The sequence below is a fragment of the Leucopleurus acutus genome, assembly GCF_964270905.1.
Source record: "Leucopleurus acutus genome assembly, chromosome: 19".
In the NCBI taxonomy this organism is placed as follows: Eukaryota; Metazoa; Chordata; class Mammalia; order Artiodactyla; family Delphinidae; genus Leucopleurus; species Leucopleurus acutus.
In genome coordinates this window covers 50,782,614-50,796,092 of record NC_139161.1, presented here as the reverse complement: position 1 = coordinate 50,796,092, position 13,479 = coordinate 50,782,614, and the positions used below count along the sequence as shown (strand labels likewise).

Here is a 13,479-nt window from a genome sequence, read left to right as displayed (position 1 = left end):
ATAGTGTCTTTCTCACCTTAAAAATTCAGTGCAGGCCAGCATCTACATCACAGGACTTAATTTACTGTGCACAGCACGCAGCTCCCTCTCAGTCTTGGTCTACTTCACTGAAGAAAGTGAAAACTGGACCTCAGACAGGAACTGTCTTTCCTGCCAACACGCTCACCCCACCCCCACGGCTCACTTCTGCCCTAGACTGTCGACGCCATCTCCGCTCGCGTCTTCTGAGATTTGCTCCGTCAGCTCTGCAATCACAAAATCTCCCTACTGTCCATTTACCCTCAGCTTATAAACAAGCTGACATCTCTTCCATTCAAAACATTCTGCACTGTAGTTTCAAGCTCTCCTTAACCTATTCCCTCTTCCTTTCCCTTTAGAGCCAGCAGTCTTTCAACAGTAGCCTGCAGTATTATTTCTCCTTCCACATCTCTCATTTGCCTTTTTTGCAGGGGAGGGGAATGGTGGTGAGGGAGTCTGGGAGGTTAGAAAAAATTTTTCTTCTGTATTTCTAGTGTGAAATCTACATACAGAAGAGTGCATATAGACACTCTGTGACCACTATCCACGCCAAGAATGACAGCAGTATAGGGGCCTGAGACCTCCCGTATGAACCTCCTGATCACAACCTTCCACTTGATTTTTTTTTTTTCCACTTGATTTTTATGATACTCATGTTTTCGTTTTGCTCCATAGCTTTCCTATCTATGTATGTATGCATTCCTAAGCAATACAGTTTTACCTGTTTTTGAAATGTATATATTATATATACGTATATATTATAAATGAGATTTTATTATCTGTTTTCCTCATTCACTTTTCACCTGTGCTATCCGCTCCCACCCACAAAAGCGTTTCTCCGTGGTTCTCGATGAACCCCCGTGTTGCCAAATCTGGACACTTGAGCGCTCTTCACTGCTTTGCTGTACTTACTTGATGCTGCTCCCCCTGCCTCCTCTCTGAAACATCGCCCTCCCTGGCACCCTTCCCCCGGGTTCTCCTTCAGTCTCTCTGGCCGCCTTTTACTTGTTTCCTGCCTGGGCTGGGCTCCTCGCCCTCCACTCACTGCTTGTAAGAAAGTGTTGCTCAAGACTCTATACTCAGGTGTCCTCTACTCTAGGCCCTTTCCTGGGGAACCTTCATGCTGACAATTCCCACATCCATACCGTCCTAGCCCAGACCTACGTGTCCAACTGCCTATGGGCTCCTCCACTTGGATGTCCTTTGGAACAGAAGACTCCAAGTGCCCCCATTAACCCATCTTGAGTCTTCCCACATCCACTTTCTCCTACGTCCAATTTTTCTGAAGGGTACCGCATCTACCGTTATCCCGGGTAGAAACCTGGGAGTCACTCTAGATGTTTCCTTTTATTCTATTAATCAAATATTTACTGAGTATCTACTAGGCACCCTGTCAGACACTGAGTGTACAGACATAAGGCGATGGTATAAAGTACGAAACAGACAGACATGGTCTCTGCCTTCGTGAAACATTTATATTCTAGTAGTGGTGACAGACATTAAACAAACAAAAATATCAATTTAAGTATGTGCTACAAAGAAAAAGAATAATAGGAGAACCCAAAGGGGTTCTGGGAAATCAAGGGAACCCTTTATGAACTGACATTAAGATCAGAAAAGAATCAGCAAGTGAAGACTGACAGGGGTTATGACTGGGGATATACCTCCCAGACAGAGGACACAAAACGTGGAATGGCTGTGGGCAGAGGAGAGCTTCTGATGCACAGATACTCTTGGGGTGAAGTATCATGTCTGCATGGGAGTGTAATATACATATATACCTGAATTACTGAAACAACAATTGTTATCTGTGTTTAGAAGGGAGAGAAAGTCCTTACCTGCATGGCAATGGCTTCGTACAAAGAATGTGTTCTACAAAGCATTTCTGTTCTGTAGCTAGTTCCTGTAAACTGTCCTTATCTTCTTCATCTACAAAAGAACACATATATAAGTTAAATAAAAGTCTCCAAATTAAAATGCTGACGATATTAGTTAAATGCGGTTAAGTTCTTGTCTCAGACCATTGCTTCTTAAAGGCTATGCCTCTCTGACATAGAAATCTCCTTTCCACAGGGGTCCAGATTTCTGCCTCAAGAAGGAAAGTGGATTTTCCTTGGTCAGAAATGCAGAAACGTTTCATTCAGGAGAACAATCCCAGAAATCATTCCCTTCCATTCTCTTCCTCACCCACACCAATTTTACTTTTATCACAGCTTTTTGAAACGTAATTCACAATACCACACAGCTCAACCGTTTAAACTGTACCCATTCAATGGGTTTTTAGTACATTAAAGAATTGTACAGGGCTTCCCTGGTGGCGCAGTGGTTGAGAGTCCGCCTGCCGATGCAGGGGACATGTGTTCGTGCCCCGGTCTGGGAAGATCCCACATGCCGCGGAGCGCCTGGGCCCGTGAGCCATGGCCGCTGAGCCTGCACATCCAGAGCCTGTGCTCCGCAACGGGAGAGGCCACAACAGTGAGAGGCCTGCGTACCGCCAAAAAAAAAAAAAAAAAAAAGTACAACCATCACCACAAAAAATTTAGAATATTTTCGTTACCCAGAAAGAAACCCCCATGATACCCATTGGCAATCGCTCCCTAGTTTCTGCCAATTGCCCCAGACCTATGCAACAACCACTAGTCTACTTTCTGTGGATTTGCCTATTCTGGATACTTTATATAAATGGACTCACACAACATGTAGTTATCTGTGACTGGCTTCTTTCACTTAGCATGATGTTTTCAAGGTTCATCCATGTTGGAGCAGTTACCAGTACCTCCCCTTTCTGTAGCTGAATAATATTCCATTGTATGGCCATACCACATTTTATTTATCTAATCATCAGTTAATGGACACTTAGCTATTTGGCTATTACGAATAATGCTGCTATGAACATTCGTTTAGAAATTTTATCCAAGTATGAACATGTTTTCATTTCTCTTGGGTATATACTCTGGAGTAGAACTGCTGGGTCATATGGTAACTCTGTTTAATCATTTGAGGAACTGCCAGACTGTTTTCCCAAAGTGGCTGGACCATTTTACATTTCCATAAGCAGTGCATGAGTGTCCCTATTTTTTCCAACACTTGTAATTGTCTTTTTAAATACTAGCCATTTTAGTGGGTGTGAAGTCGTATCTTGTGGTTTTGTGGTATCTCATTTCCATGACTGAACATGTTTCCATGTGCTTATTAGTTATTTGTATATGATCAATGGAACAATGTCTATTAAAATCCTTTGTCTGTTTAAAACATTGGGTTAGCCTTTTATTATTGAGTTCTAAGAATTCTTTATATACTCTAGACACGTCCATTATCAGATACATGATTTGGAAATATTTACTCCCATTCTGTGGGTTGTCTTTAGTGTTTCCTTCTAAGCGTTCTATAGTTTTAGTTCTTATATTTTAGTCTTTGATCAATTTTGAGTTCATTTTTTGTGTATGGTGTGAGGTATAGTCCAATTTCTTTCTTTTGCATGTAGATGTACACTTGTCCCAGCACCATTTGTTGAAAAGACTATTCTTTCCCCCATTTAACTGTTCTGGCACCCTTGTTGAAACCAACTTACTGTAAATGTAAAGGTATATTTCTGGACTCTCAATTCTATTCATTGACCTATATGTGTATCCTTATGCCAATATCACGCTGTCCTGATTACCATAACTTCGTAAGTTTTGAAGCTGGGAAGTGTGGGTCCTCCTACTTTGTTCCTGTTTTTCAAGATTGTTTTTGCTATTCTAGATCATTTGCAATTCCATATGAATTTTAGGATCAACTTGTCAATTTTTGCAAAGAGGCCAGCTAGGATACTGATAGGAATTACACTGAATTTATGTATCAATCTGGGGAGTATTGCCATCTAACAATATTAAGTTTTCTGATCCATGGGATCAGATGTTTTTGATCTTCCTGTTTATCTTTCTCAAAGATCACATGGGATGTTGTTCATTTATTTAGGGTCTTATTTCTTTAAACGTTTTATAGTTTTTTTTTTTAATGACTTAATTAATTAATTAATTGGCCACCCCATGCAGCATGCAGGATCTTAGTTCCCGGACCAGGGATCGAACCCGTGCCCCCTGCAGTGGAAGCACACAGTCCTAACCACTGGACTGCCATGCCACGGAATTCCCTGTTTTGTAGTTTTAAGAGTGTGTTTTGCATTTCTTTTGTTAAATTCATTCCTAAGTATTTTATTCATTTTAATGCTACTGTAAATGGAATAATTTCTTTTTAGATTGTTCACTGCTAGTGCACCGAAATAGACCCGATACGTGTTTACTGATCTTGTATCCTGCAGCCTCTCTGAACTCATTTATTAGTTTAAATAGTTTTTCAATGGGCCCCTATAATTAACTGTGTAAAAGATCGAGTCATTGGAGAATATAGTTTTACTTCTTCCTTTCTCATCTGGACACGTTTTATTTTCTTTCCTTGGCTAATTTCCCTGTCTAGAACCCCCATTATAATGTTGAACAGAAGTAGCTAGAGCAGACATCCTTTTGTTCCTGATCTTAAGGGGAAAGTGTGGAAGGCAGAACTTGTATAACAATTAAATCAGACATTTAGCTGAAGACATTTCTAAGCAAAGTGTTGAAGATGTGGTCTGATTTCTTCTTGCTGATTACAGTATAATGTGAGGAAAATATAATTGAGGGAAGAACTGTTGAACAAAATGGAACAAGGACTTGATGATCTAGGAAATTCTCAGCCTATGTGGATGGCAAAAGATGCTAAAATTAAGAGTCACCTTCCGGAAACATGTTTTAGAGAAAAAGCCACTGGTGTGACTGTTCAGTCTTTTGCTAATACCTCAGAAAGATCAAAAGTTCAGAATATTCAGTCACACAAAAGGCTCTTTGATGAGATTAAGAGCATGACTTAGATCCTTCAGGTCTCAGCAGAAGCCAAAAATAGAGGTGTGATTATATAGGGAAGATAGTGGATGAAGCTCTACTATAGTGACTCCTCATGATACACACAGGAGACCCAAAAAGTTCCTGAGAATTTTATACCCACAGAAATACCACTGGCTTGAACTGAAAGGGTCAGAGGATGAGAGAAGGCTATTCCACCCTCAAAATTCTATAGGCAGAAAACAGGCTAATAAAACTACTCAACTACAAACAAATACAATCTTTCCTGAAAAATGAAAGATTACTCAGAGGGCAGAGCTACAACCCCAGAGGATTATCCCCAGGCCTTGAAACACAATGGAATTTAGATTTTTAAACTTCTTGGAACCTATGGTTCCTTTTTCCATTCCATTTTCTCCCCTTTTGAACTAGAGTATCTGTAAGTGATACCTATGCCTGCCCCACATTGTGTTCTGGGAGCAGACAACTGTGTTCTAGTTTCACAGGTCCACAGATAGAGAGTAATTTTGCCCCAGGGTATATTATACTTAGAGTCTAACTATAATTGATTTAAATGATTTAGATGATGACATTGCAGTACTTTTTTTTTTTTTGCGGTACGCGGGCCCCTCACTGCTGCGGCCTCTCCCGTCGCGGCGCACAGGCTCCAGATGCGCAGGCTCAGCGGCCATGGCCCACGGGCCCAGCCACTCCGCGGCATGTGGGATCCCCCCTGGACCAGGGCACGAACCCGTGTCCCCTGCATCGGCAGGTGGACTCTCAACCACTGCGCCACGAGGGAAGCCCTACATTGCAGTACTTTTGAGCTCAGGACTTTTAGATGAGATTATGAACTTTGTGTGGCTATAGGGACAATGTATTTTGTCAGATGTGAATGTTTAGGGGCCCCAGGTGGAATGGAGTAGGCAAAACGATGGACTCCCCAAAGATGTCTGTGTTTTAATCCCTAGAACCGGGATAATATGCTAGACTACATGGTAAAGGGGAATAAAGATTGCAGATGGAATTAAAGTTGTCTATCAGGGCTTCCCTGGTGGCTCAGTGGTTAAGAATTTGCCTGCCAATGCAGGGGACACAGGTTCGAGTCCTGGTCCAGGAAGATCCCAGATGCTGCAGAGCAACTAAGCCCGTGCGCCGCAACTAATGAGCCTGCGCTCTAGAGCCTGCGAGCCACAGCTACTGAGCCTGCGTGCCGCAACCACTAACGCCTGCGCGCCTAGAGCCTGTGCTCCGCAATAAGAGAAGCCACCACAATGAGAAGCTCACACACCGCAACAAAGAGTAGCCCCCACTTGCCGCAACTAGAGAAAGCCCGTGCGCAGCAATGAAGACCCAACACAGCCAAAAATAAATTAATTATTAAATAAATTTTTAAAAAGTTGTCTATCAGATGTCTTTGAAATAGGAAGATTAGCCTGGATTATCTGGGTGGGCCCAGTGTTATCACAAATTTCCTTAAAAGTGAAAGAGGAGAGGGGCTTCCCTGGTGGTCCAGTGGGTAAGACTCAATGCTCCCAATGCAGGGGGCCTGGGTTTGATCCCTGGTCAGGGAACTAGATCCCGCATGCATGCCGCAACTGAGAGTTCGCAGGCTGCAACTAAAGATCCCGCATGCCACAAGGAAGATCCCACGTGCCTGCAACTAAGACCCGGCATAGCCAAAATGAATAAATATTAAAAAAAAAAAGTGAAAGAGGAAAGCAGAAAAGAAAGTCAGGGTTATACAAGGTGAGAAAGATTCAACTTTGTCCCACATAGCTGGCTTTGAAGATGGAGGAAGGGGACTAGAAGCAAAGGAAGGCAGAAGCTGGAAAAGGCTAGGAAATGGATTTTCCCTTAGAGCCTCCAGAAAGGAACACTGCTTTGTCTAGTGCGATCATTCTAGGACTTCAAACCTAGAGAACTATAAGATAATAGATTTGTGGTGTTTAAAGACACTAGTTTGTAGTAATTTACTACAGCTGCAATATTCTAGTACAGAAAGCACTTGGTCTTTTTCTGTTAAGTGTAGTATTAGCTGTGGGTTTTTCATAGATAACCCTTTTTCAGTCTGAGGAAGTTCTTTTCTATTACTAGTTTATTTAGTGTTTTTAACATGAAAGGCTGTTGGATTTTCCTAAATGCTTTTTCTGTATCTGTTGAGATGATCATATAGTTTTTGTCCTTTATTCTATTTTTTGTTGTTGGAGGGGTGGGGGTGGGGGCGTGGCCCTGCCGTGCGGCTTGCAGGATCTTAGTTCCCGGCCCAGGGATTGAGAACCCGGGCCCCGGCAGTGAAAGCGCTGGAGTCCTAACCACTGGACTGCCAGGGAACTCCCCTTTGTTATGTTGATGTGGTATAATATTGATATATCAATTGATTTCTCAATGTTAAAGTAATCTCGCACCCCTCGGATAAATCCCACTTAGTAGTGGTGTATAATCCTTTTTATATGTTGCTGGGTTTGGTTTGCTAGTATTCTGTTGAGGATTTTTTACATCTATATTCATAAGAGATATTCGTCTCTAGTTTTCCTTTCTTGGATGTCCTTGTCTGGTTTTGGTATTGTGGTAATACTATCTTCATAGAGTGATCAGGGAAGTGTTTTCTATTTTTTGTTAAGAGTTTATGAAGAATTGGTATTAATGCTTCAAATATGAAGCCATGTTGTCTGATTCAATCTCTTTACTTGTTATATATATGTCTATTCAAATTTTCTATCTGTTTTTGAGTCAGTTTTGGTAATTTGTGTCTTTCTAGGAATCTGTCCATTTCATCTGCGTTATCTAATTTGGCATACAATTGTTCTTGACATTCCCTTATAATCTTTTATTCTTGGTATATCTTTATAATCTTGTATTTCTGTAAGGTCAGCAGGAATATCTCCACTTTCATTTCTAATTAATTTGAGTCTTTTTTATTTCTTGGTCAGTTTACCTATAGGTTTGTCAATTTTGTTAATCTTTTCAAAGAACTATCTTTTGGTATCATTTATTTTCTCTAATTTTTCTGTTCCAAACTACTTTTTATAGAATCTGTGAAACATACTGAAAAGTGCAAAAACTCACCTGATCCAAGAAATCTGTGAAGTTTATGAATCCAAGTTAGCCCAACACTATGTACACCAGCTTCATGAGTACAGTGATATCTTGAGGGACACTTGGGATCTGCAAATGGAATCATTAATGATATAAAGGAAGCCATTAGAAAACAGAGTTCACCTGAGCAGGCTGCAAACATATCTGTTGATGGAAGTGATGCAAGGTCTACAGGACCTTCATACTGTGGCACTATGTCAGGGGTTTGGGAATTTAAAAATCTGACTTCAGTTTCCAAATACATTTTAAAAGTATAATAATTAACAAACACAATTCAAATACATTATTTTCTAAATATTAATACAGAGTTCACCAAACATTAACACTTGCTGTCAGGTAACTCACTTATGCCTTTCTGTCCTCCTCTGTGCATTTATTTACAGTTCTTCAAAATAAAATGGTAAGAAAGGCTGTAGTTCTGTAGGAAACCTATGCTTGCACGCATCTACTTACATGAAACTGCTGAAGCTACTGCACTCCTACAGCACAGGTACTAGAAAGACTTCAGCACAGCTGCTTAGTGAACAGTCTTGTCATAGATGGTAAGTCAGGTGTAAAACGTGAAGTTTTACTTGATAATGCTGACTTACAGATAATTGTTTAAGTTTTAGATAGAATTTTTGTATTTATATTTATACCAAGAATTATGAGCAGCTGTTACATAATTTTAATGAAAATTTCTGTATTTCCATGGAGTCCTAGTTATCAGTAGTAAGACTATTGTGAAACTAAAAGATGAACTCTTGAATACTTAATTTATAAATATTTATCTCTGTGACTCACAATTTTTAAAACATTAAACAACCAAAACAAGATACAGAAATAATGTCTATGCTAAAGCTGATTTAAGATGGCAACTGTCATCCATAAGCCCCTAAACCCAATTTTTCTTTTATCCAACAGCCTCACTTTCTTACTGCTGACTTTATAGTAAGTAAATGTTGTAAAGTGAATATTATAGTATTTTCATCAGTTTTATATGTTGGGGTTCTGCATAACACCTCGGAAAATAGCATTATGCTATAAAAAGTTAAAAAAAACAAACAAACTCCTGGCAATCTCCATGGTAATCATCTCTCTGAACAATAAAGTACTAAACAGTTTCTTTTCATTTGCCCACACCTGAGACTTAATTTAAGGCTCAAACCATCTCATTAGATCTCCCAGTGTTTAAAATAGCTTTTAAAAATGTGTCTGTGGTGCTGAAGTCAACAGAAAAACCTTAATATTGGGATGAGACAGAAATCTGTTATGAAAAAGGCAACATTAGTAACTGAAGTAGGAAATTTGCTAGACACCCCTGACAAGTTATATGGTAGCCATTCACTTATGTCATTAAAAATCTGAGTATGTTTCAGGTATTGTAATATGCCTTAAGTATAAATATGAATCAGTCAAAAATTTATTAGTTTCACATATGAAAATGTTATCTCTTATTCAAAGAATCAAGATAAAAAAGCCTACAATTAAGATTTCCGAAAAACGTATGTATCTTTATAAGGAAACCAATTAGTTTATGTCACTTTACCTCACTAGGTCTCAATTTCCTCATATATAAAGCAAAGTTCTGAGACTTAATATTTAGACTATATCTGCCCAAACCCTGTTCAATTAGACATGCCCAATGAATCCTCTTTGCTGTTTTATTATATAAGGACTACTATGCCCTTAAATGTTTTGCCTACACTTTAGTACAGAGTTGAAGCCATTATTACCAAACCCAGGCAAACTGGCTAATAGGACTGTAGGCAGATTAAGTCAGGCTGCTACAAGATTGAACTCCCTTTCTCTGGACTGGAGAGACGAAAACTATGAAAGGTACACCCAATTATTCCAGACTGAGTGAGCTTTTGTTCCTCATTCTTCACAGGGAGGAAGACTAGATCCTAGAGGAGACTCAGAAACTGTTGAGGGGCAAATAGGATTATAGGATTTTTATGTCAGAAGGGACCTTAGAGATCATCTGATGTTATCTCTATTATCTTTATGTGAGAAGTTGAATAAATGTCCGATACTACAGAGCCTATTAATGTTAGAGCTCTAACGAAAACCTAGGACACTCCAGACTCCTAGTTACAAACTCCTTCCACTGAGCCATGCTGAGTCTGGACAACACACAGAACACATTCTTTGACAGTCTCAGCAGTTTATCCAAGAGCGCCCTAGATGAACAGATATAAGTTGCCAGAAGGATCTGCTGCCAACCCAGGTAAGTTAAAGCAAAAGGAAAAAAGAAAAAAAGGAAACATTCAAATGGGCCTGGGTATAACAATATGTTCTAAAATGAAGAAAGATATTTTAAAGAGATACCTTAATACCAGTATAATTTTATTTTTAAAGTTATTTTAAAAGTTTATTAAAGTTTGCATACATTTAAGAATTTGAATCATGAAATCTCCTTTTGATTGGACCAGGAAAAAGTCACTATTATAAATCTGAGTGGATCCAGACTGAAGACCACTATCCTAAAACTTAGGGAATTTGCTTAGTCTTTCTTGGACCTACAGTGCAATGTTGTAACTGAAAGGCCAAAAGAACCCAGTCAACTTTTTAAAGGCTGGAACTACAGAAAAAATAAATTACACAGGAATACCCTGTGATAATCTTAGTACAAATATAATGAAATAAAAGAACTAATTTTAGTGAAAACTTTACCTCTGTGAAGTTTGACTGGACAAGAAAAGTCAGAATCAAAGGGCTCGTCCTCTCCGGATGCCAGTTTCAGGGCAAGCTCCAACTCCACACACTCAAACACATACAGAGAAGGAATGAGGTCTGCCCTGGAATCCCAGGACTTCTCTGACTGAAAAAAAAGCACTGTAATTTTAGTGTTTCATGTTGCTTTGAAAATGTACACAACTAAAAACAGAAGCAAAAAGCTGAATCAAATAGTGCTTTCAAACTCTTAATTCCACCCTCTATTCCAACAGTGCCTTGTTATTCTTAAAAGTGAAAAAAAGGCCTCTCTTCTTTTAGGAAGTTGTAAATAAACAAGTTTAGAGAAGAGCCAATTCAGTGATTCAAAGGTTCTTTATACCTATCACCAAAGGTGGCAATATAGAGTTCAGAAAGAAATATATAGGTCACTGGACCAAGTAACCTGGGTGCATTTTAACTTCCTTCAATTTAAGTTTTTAAAGTGGGCTTCAATTACTTTTAAGTGTTAAGTAAGTTTTCAAAATACACATAAGTGCCAAATAGAAACTATAAAATTCCTCATATACGAAACACTCATACTGGTCCAGGAGCTATCCCTGGTGTTGGAGATACAAATATGCCCACAGCAGCCCGACTTACTGTTTGGTCATCTTCTTCTTCCCCTTCCAGCACAACACAGTGATACAGCATTCCTGATTCAGTAGCAATCACCAAGATGTTGGGGACACATGGTAAGCAGAGTACAGCACACGCATCATAACCATAGTTATCTTCAGCTGCAGGATGCATGGGCAGTGGGCCTAACAGCTTTCCCACACTCCCAGGGCTAAAGAAAGAGTGAAAACATACTTGGGAAATGTTGATAGCAGACAACCATGCTCATCACTTAAGAACTTTTTTTGACTTTTCTTTCCCCAGCTATCATACACTAATTCAAAATATAGTATATTCCCAATGTCTCCACTTTTTCATTTTCCCACTCAATTTCCACCTCTTTGGTACTTCTCAACTGGACATAATTTTGCCCCCAAGGGGGCACTGGCATGTGTCTGACGACATTTTTGGTTGCCACCACTGGGAGGAGGGGGAGAGGTTACTGGTGTCTAGAGGCCAGAGATGCTGCTAAACACTGCCCCACAGGGCAGTCCCCTACAACAAAGAATGATTCGGCTCAAAATGTCAATAGTGCAGAGTTTGAAAGATCATGCCCTAAATTTACTGTGGTTTATGCCTTCACCACTTCAGTAGAAGCTACTCTCTGGCAAAGGTCACCATTGAGATTCTAGTTGCTAAATGCAAAAAAGGCCCTTATCTCGAGCTGGTGCAGCATTTATAACTGGTTAACAATGATTGCTTCGTAATACCCTTAACATCTGTACATTCTTTCTCCTAGTTTTCTCTTCCTACCTCTCTGAACACACCTTTCTAATACCCTTTCCTAATTTCTGCCTCTTAAATATTTGCGCTTTCCTGGATTCCATTGTAAACCCTCTTCTCTTTTCAAAATACACACATATAAGAGCATATCAGGACTTCCCTGGTGGCGCAGTGGTTAAGAATCCACTTGCCAATGCAGGGGGCACGGGTTGGAGCCCTGGTCCGGGAAGATCCCACATGCCACAGAGCAAGCAACTAAGCTCGTGCGCCACAACTACTGAGCCTGCGCTCTAGAGCCCGTGAGCCACAATTACTGAGGCCACGCGCCACAACTACTGAAGCCCGCGTGCCTAGAGCCCATGCTCCGCAACAAGAGAAGCCACTGCAATGAGAAGCCCGCGCACCACAACGAAGAGTAGCCCTCGCTCGCCACAACTAGAGAAAGCCCATGCACAGCAACGAAGACCCAACACACCCAAAAATAAATAAGTAAATAAATTTTTTAAAAAAAGAGCCTATTAACTATGCTGGTTTTAACCATTACCTGTATTCTGATGACTCCCAAAACTTTTATTCTGAAGTGCAGCTTATCTTCAGACCCACTATTTAATTGGATTAGACAAATACACTTACTGAGTACTAGATAACACCCCCAAGGAAGTAATGGTTTAGCTGGGGAAGCAGACATTTAACTAGAATTACTATAACATCTGTAACAATGCAAGGATTTACAGGGTACAAAGCAACACTGAAAGGTACAAAGCAAGTGAGATATGTAAGAAAGGTATCCAAAATAAGTAAGATCGGGCTTCCCTGGTGGCGCAGTGGTTGAGAGTCTGCCTGCCAATGCAGGGGATGCGGGTTCGTGCCCCGGTCTGGGAGGATCCCACATGCCGCGGAGAGGCTGGGCCTGTGAGCCATGGCCGCTGGGCCTGCGCGTTCGGAGCCTGTGCTCCGCAACGGGAGAGGCCACAGCAGTGAGAGGCCCATGTACCGCAAAAAGAAAAAGAAAAAAAAAAAAAAAAATCAATGGGAACAGCATATTCTGGGAAGGGATGGTGAGCATTCCAAGCTAGGGAGCAGCATATATCCAGTCCTGGAGGAATGAAAGGCGAGGAATTAACAGGAAGGAAACTTAGCTTGGTATAATGGGAGGCGAAGTGGAAAGTCTAAGGCAACAGAACAGTAGCTGGGCTGGCTTATGAAGCAGACAGTCTCGTATGCCATGTTAACGTGCTCAGGGTCTCTCCGCTGGGTGACAGTGTGTCACTAGAGGTTTAAATCAAGAGTGATAGAGTTTCACTTTACTAAGATTAATCAGATGGTAGTGAGGAGGATGACAAAGAGGGGACCAAAACGGGATTCAAGGCAACTAGTTAAGAGAAGAATGATCCAGGCAGAAGATGATGAGGGTCTGAAGCAAGGACAGGGGAATAGAGAGATGGGTATATACATTCAAGAAATTTTC

The 13,479-nt window shown here is 40.5% G+C and overlaps 1 protein-coding gene across 3 annotated transcripts in view; it reads right to left on the bottom strand.

Annotated features, from left to right (window-relative positions):
• Positions 1-13,479, bottom strand: part of NUP88 (nucleoporin 88) — a 30,440-nt gene that overhangs the window by 4,345 nt on the left and 12,616 nt on the right. For all 3 annotated transcript variants that reach the window (XM_082860194.1, XM_082860193.1, XM_082860195.1), the window contains 4 exons: positions 11,274-11,460; positions 10,632-10,779; positions 7,947-8,045; positions 1,857-1,947 (listed from right to left, as the gene is read on the bottom strand). In XM_082860194.1, the coding sequence (XP_082716320.1) occupies positions 1,857-1,947; positions 7,947-8,045; positions 10,632-10,779; positions 11,274-11,460 (525 nt within the window). The remainder of the gene's footprint in view (positions 1-1,856; positions 1,948-7,946; positions 8,046-10,631; positions 10,780-11,273; positions 11,461-13,479) is intronic.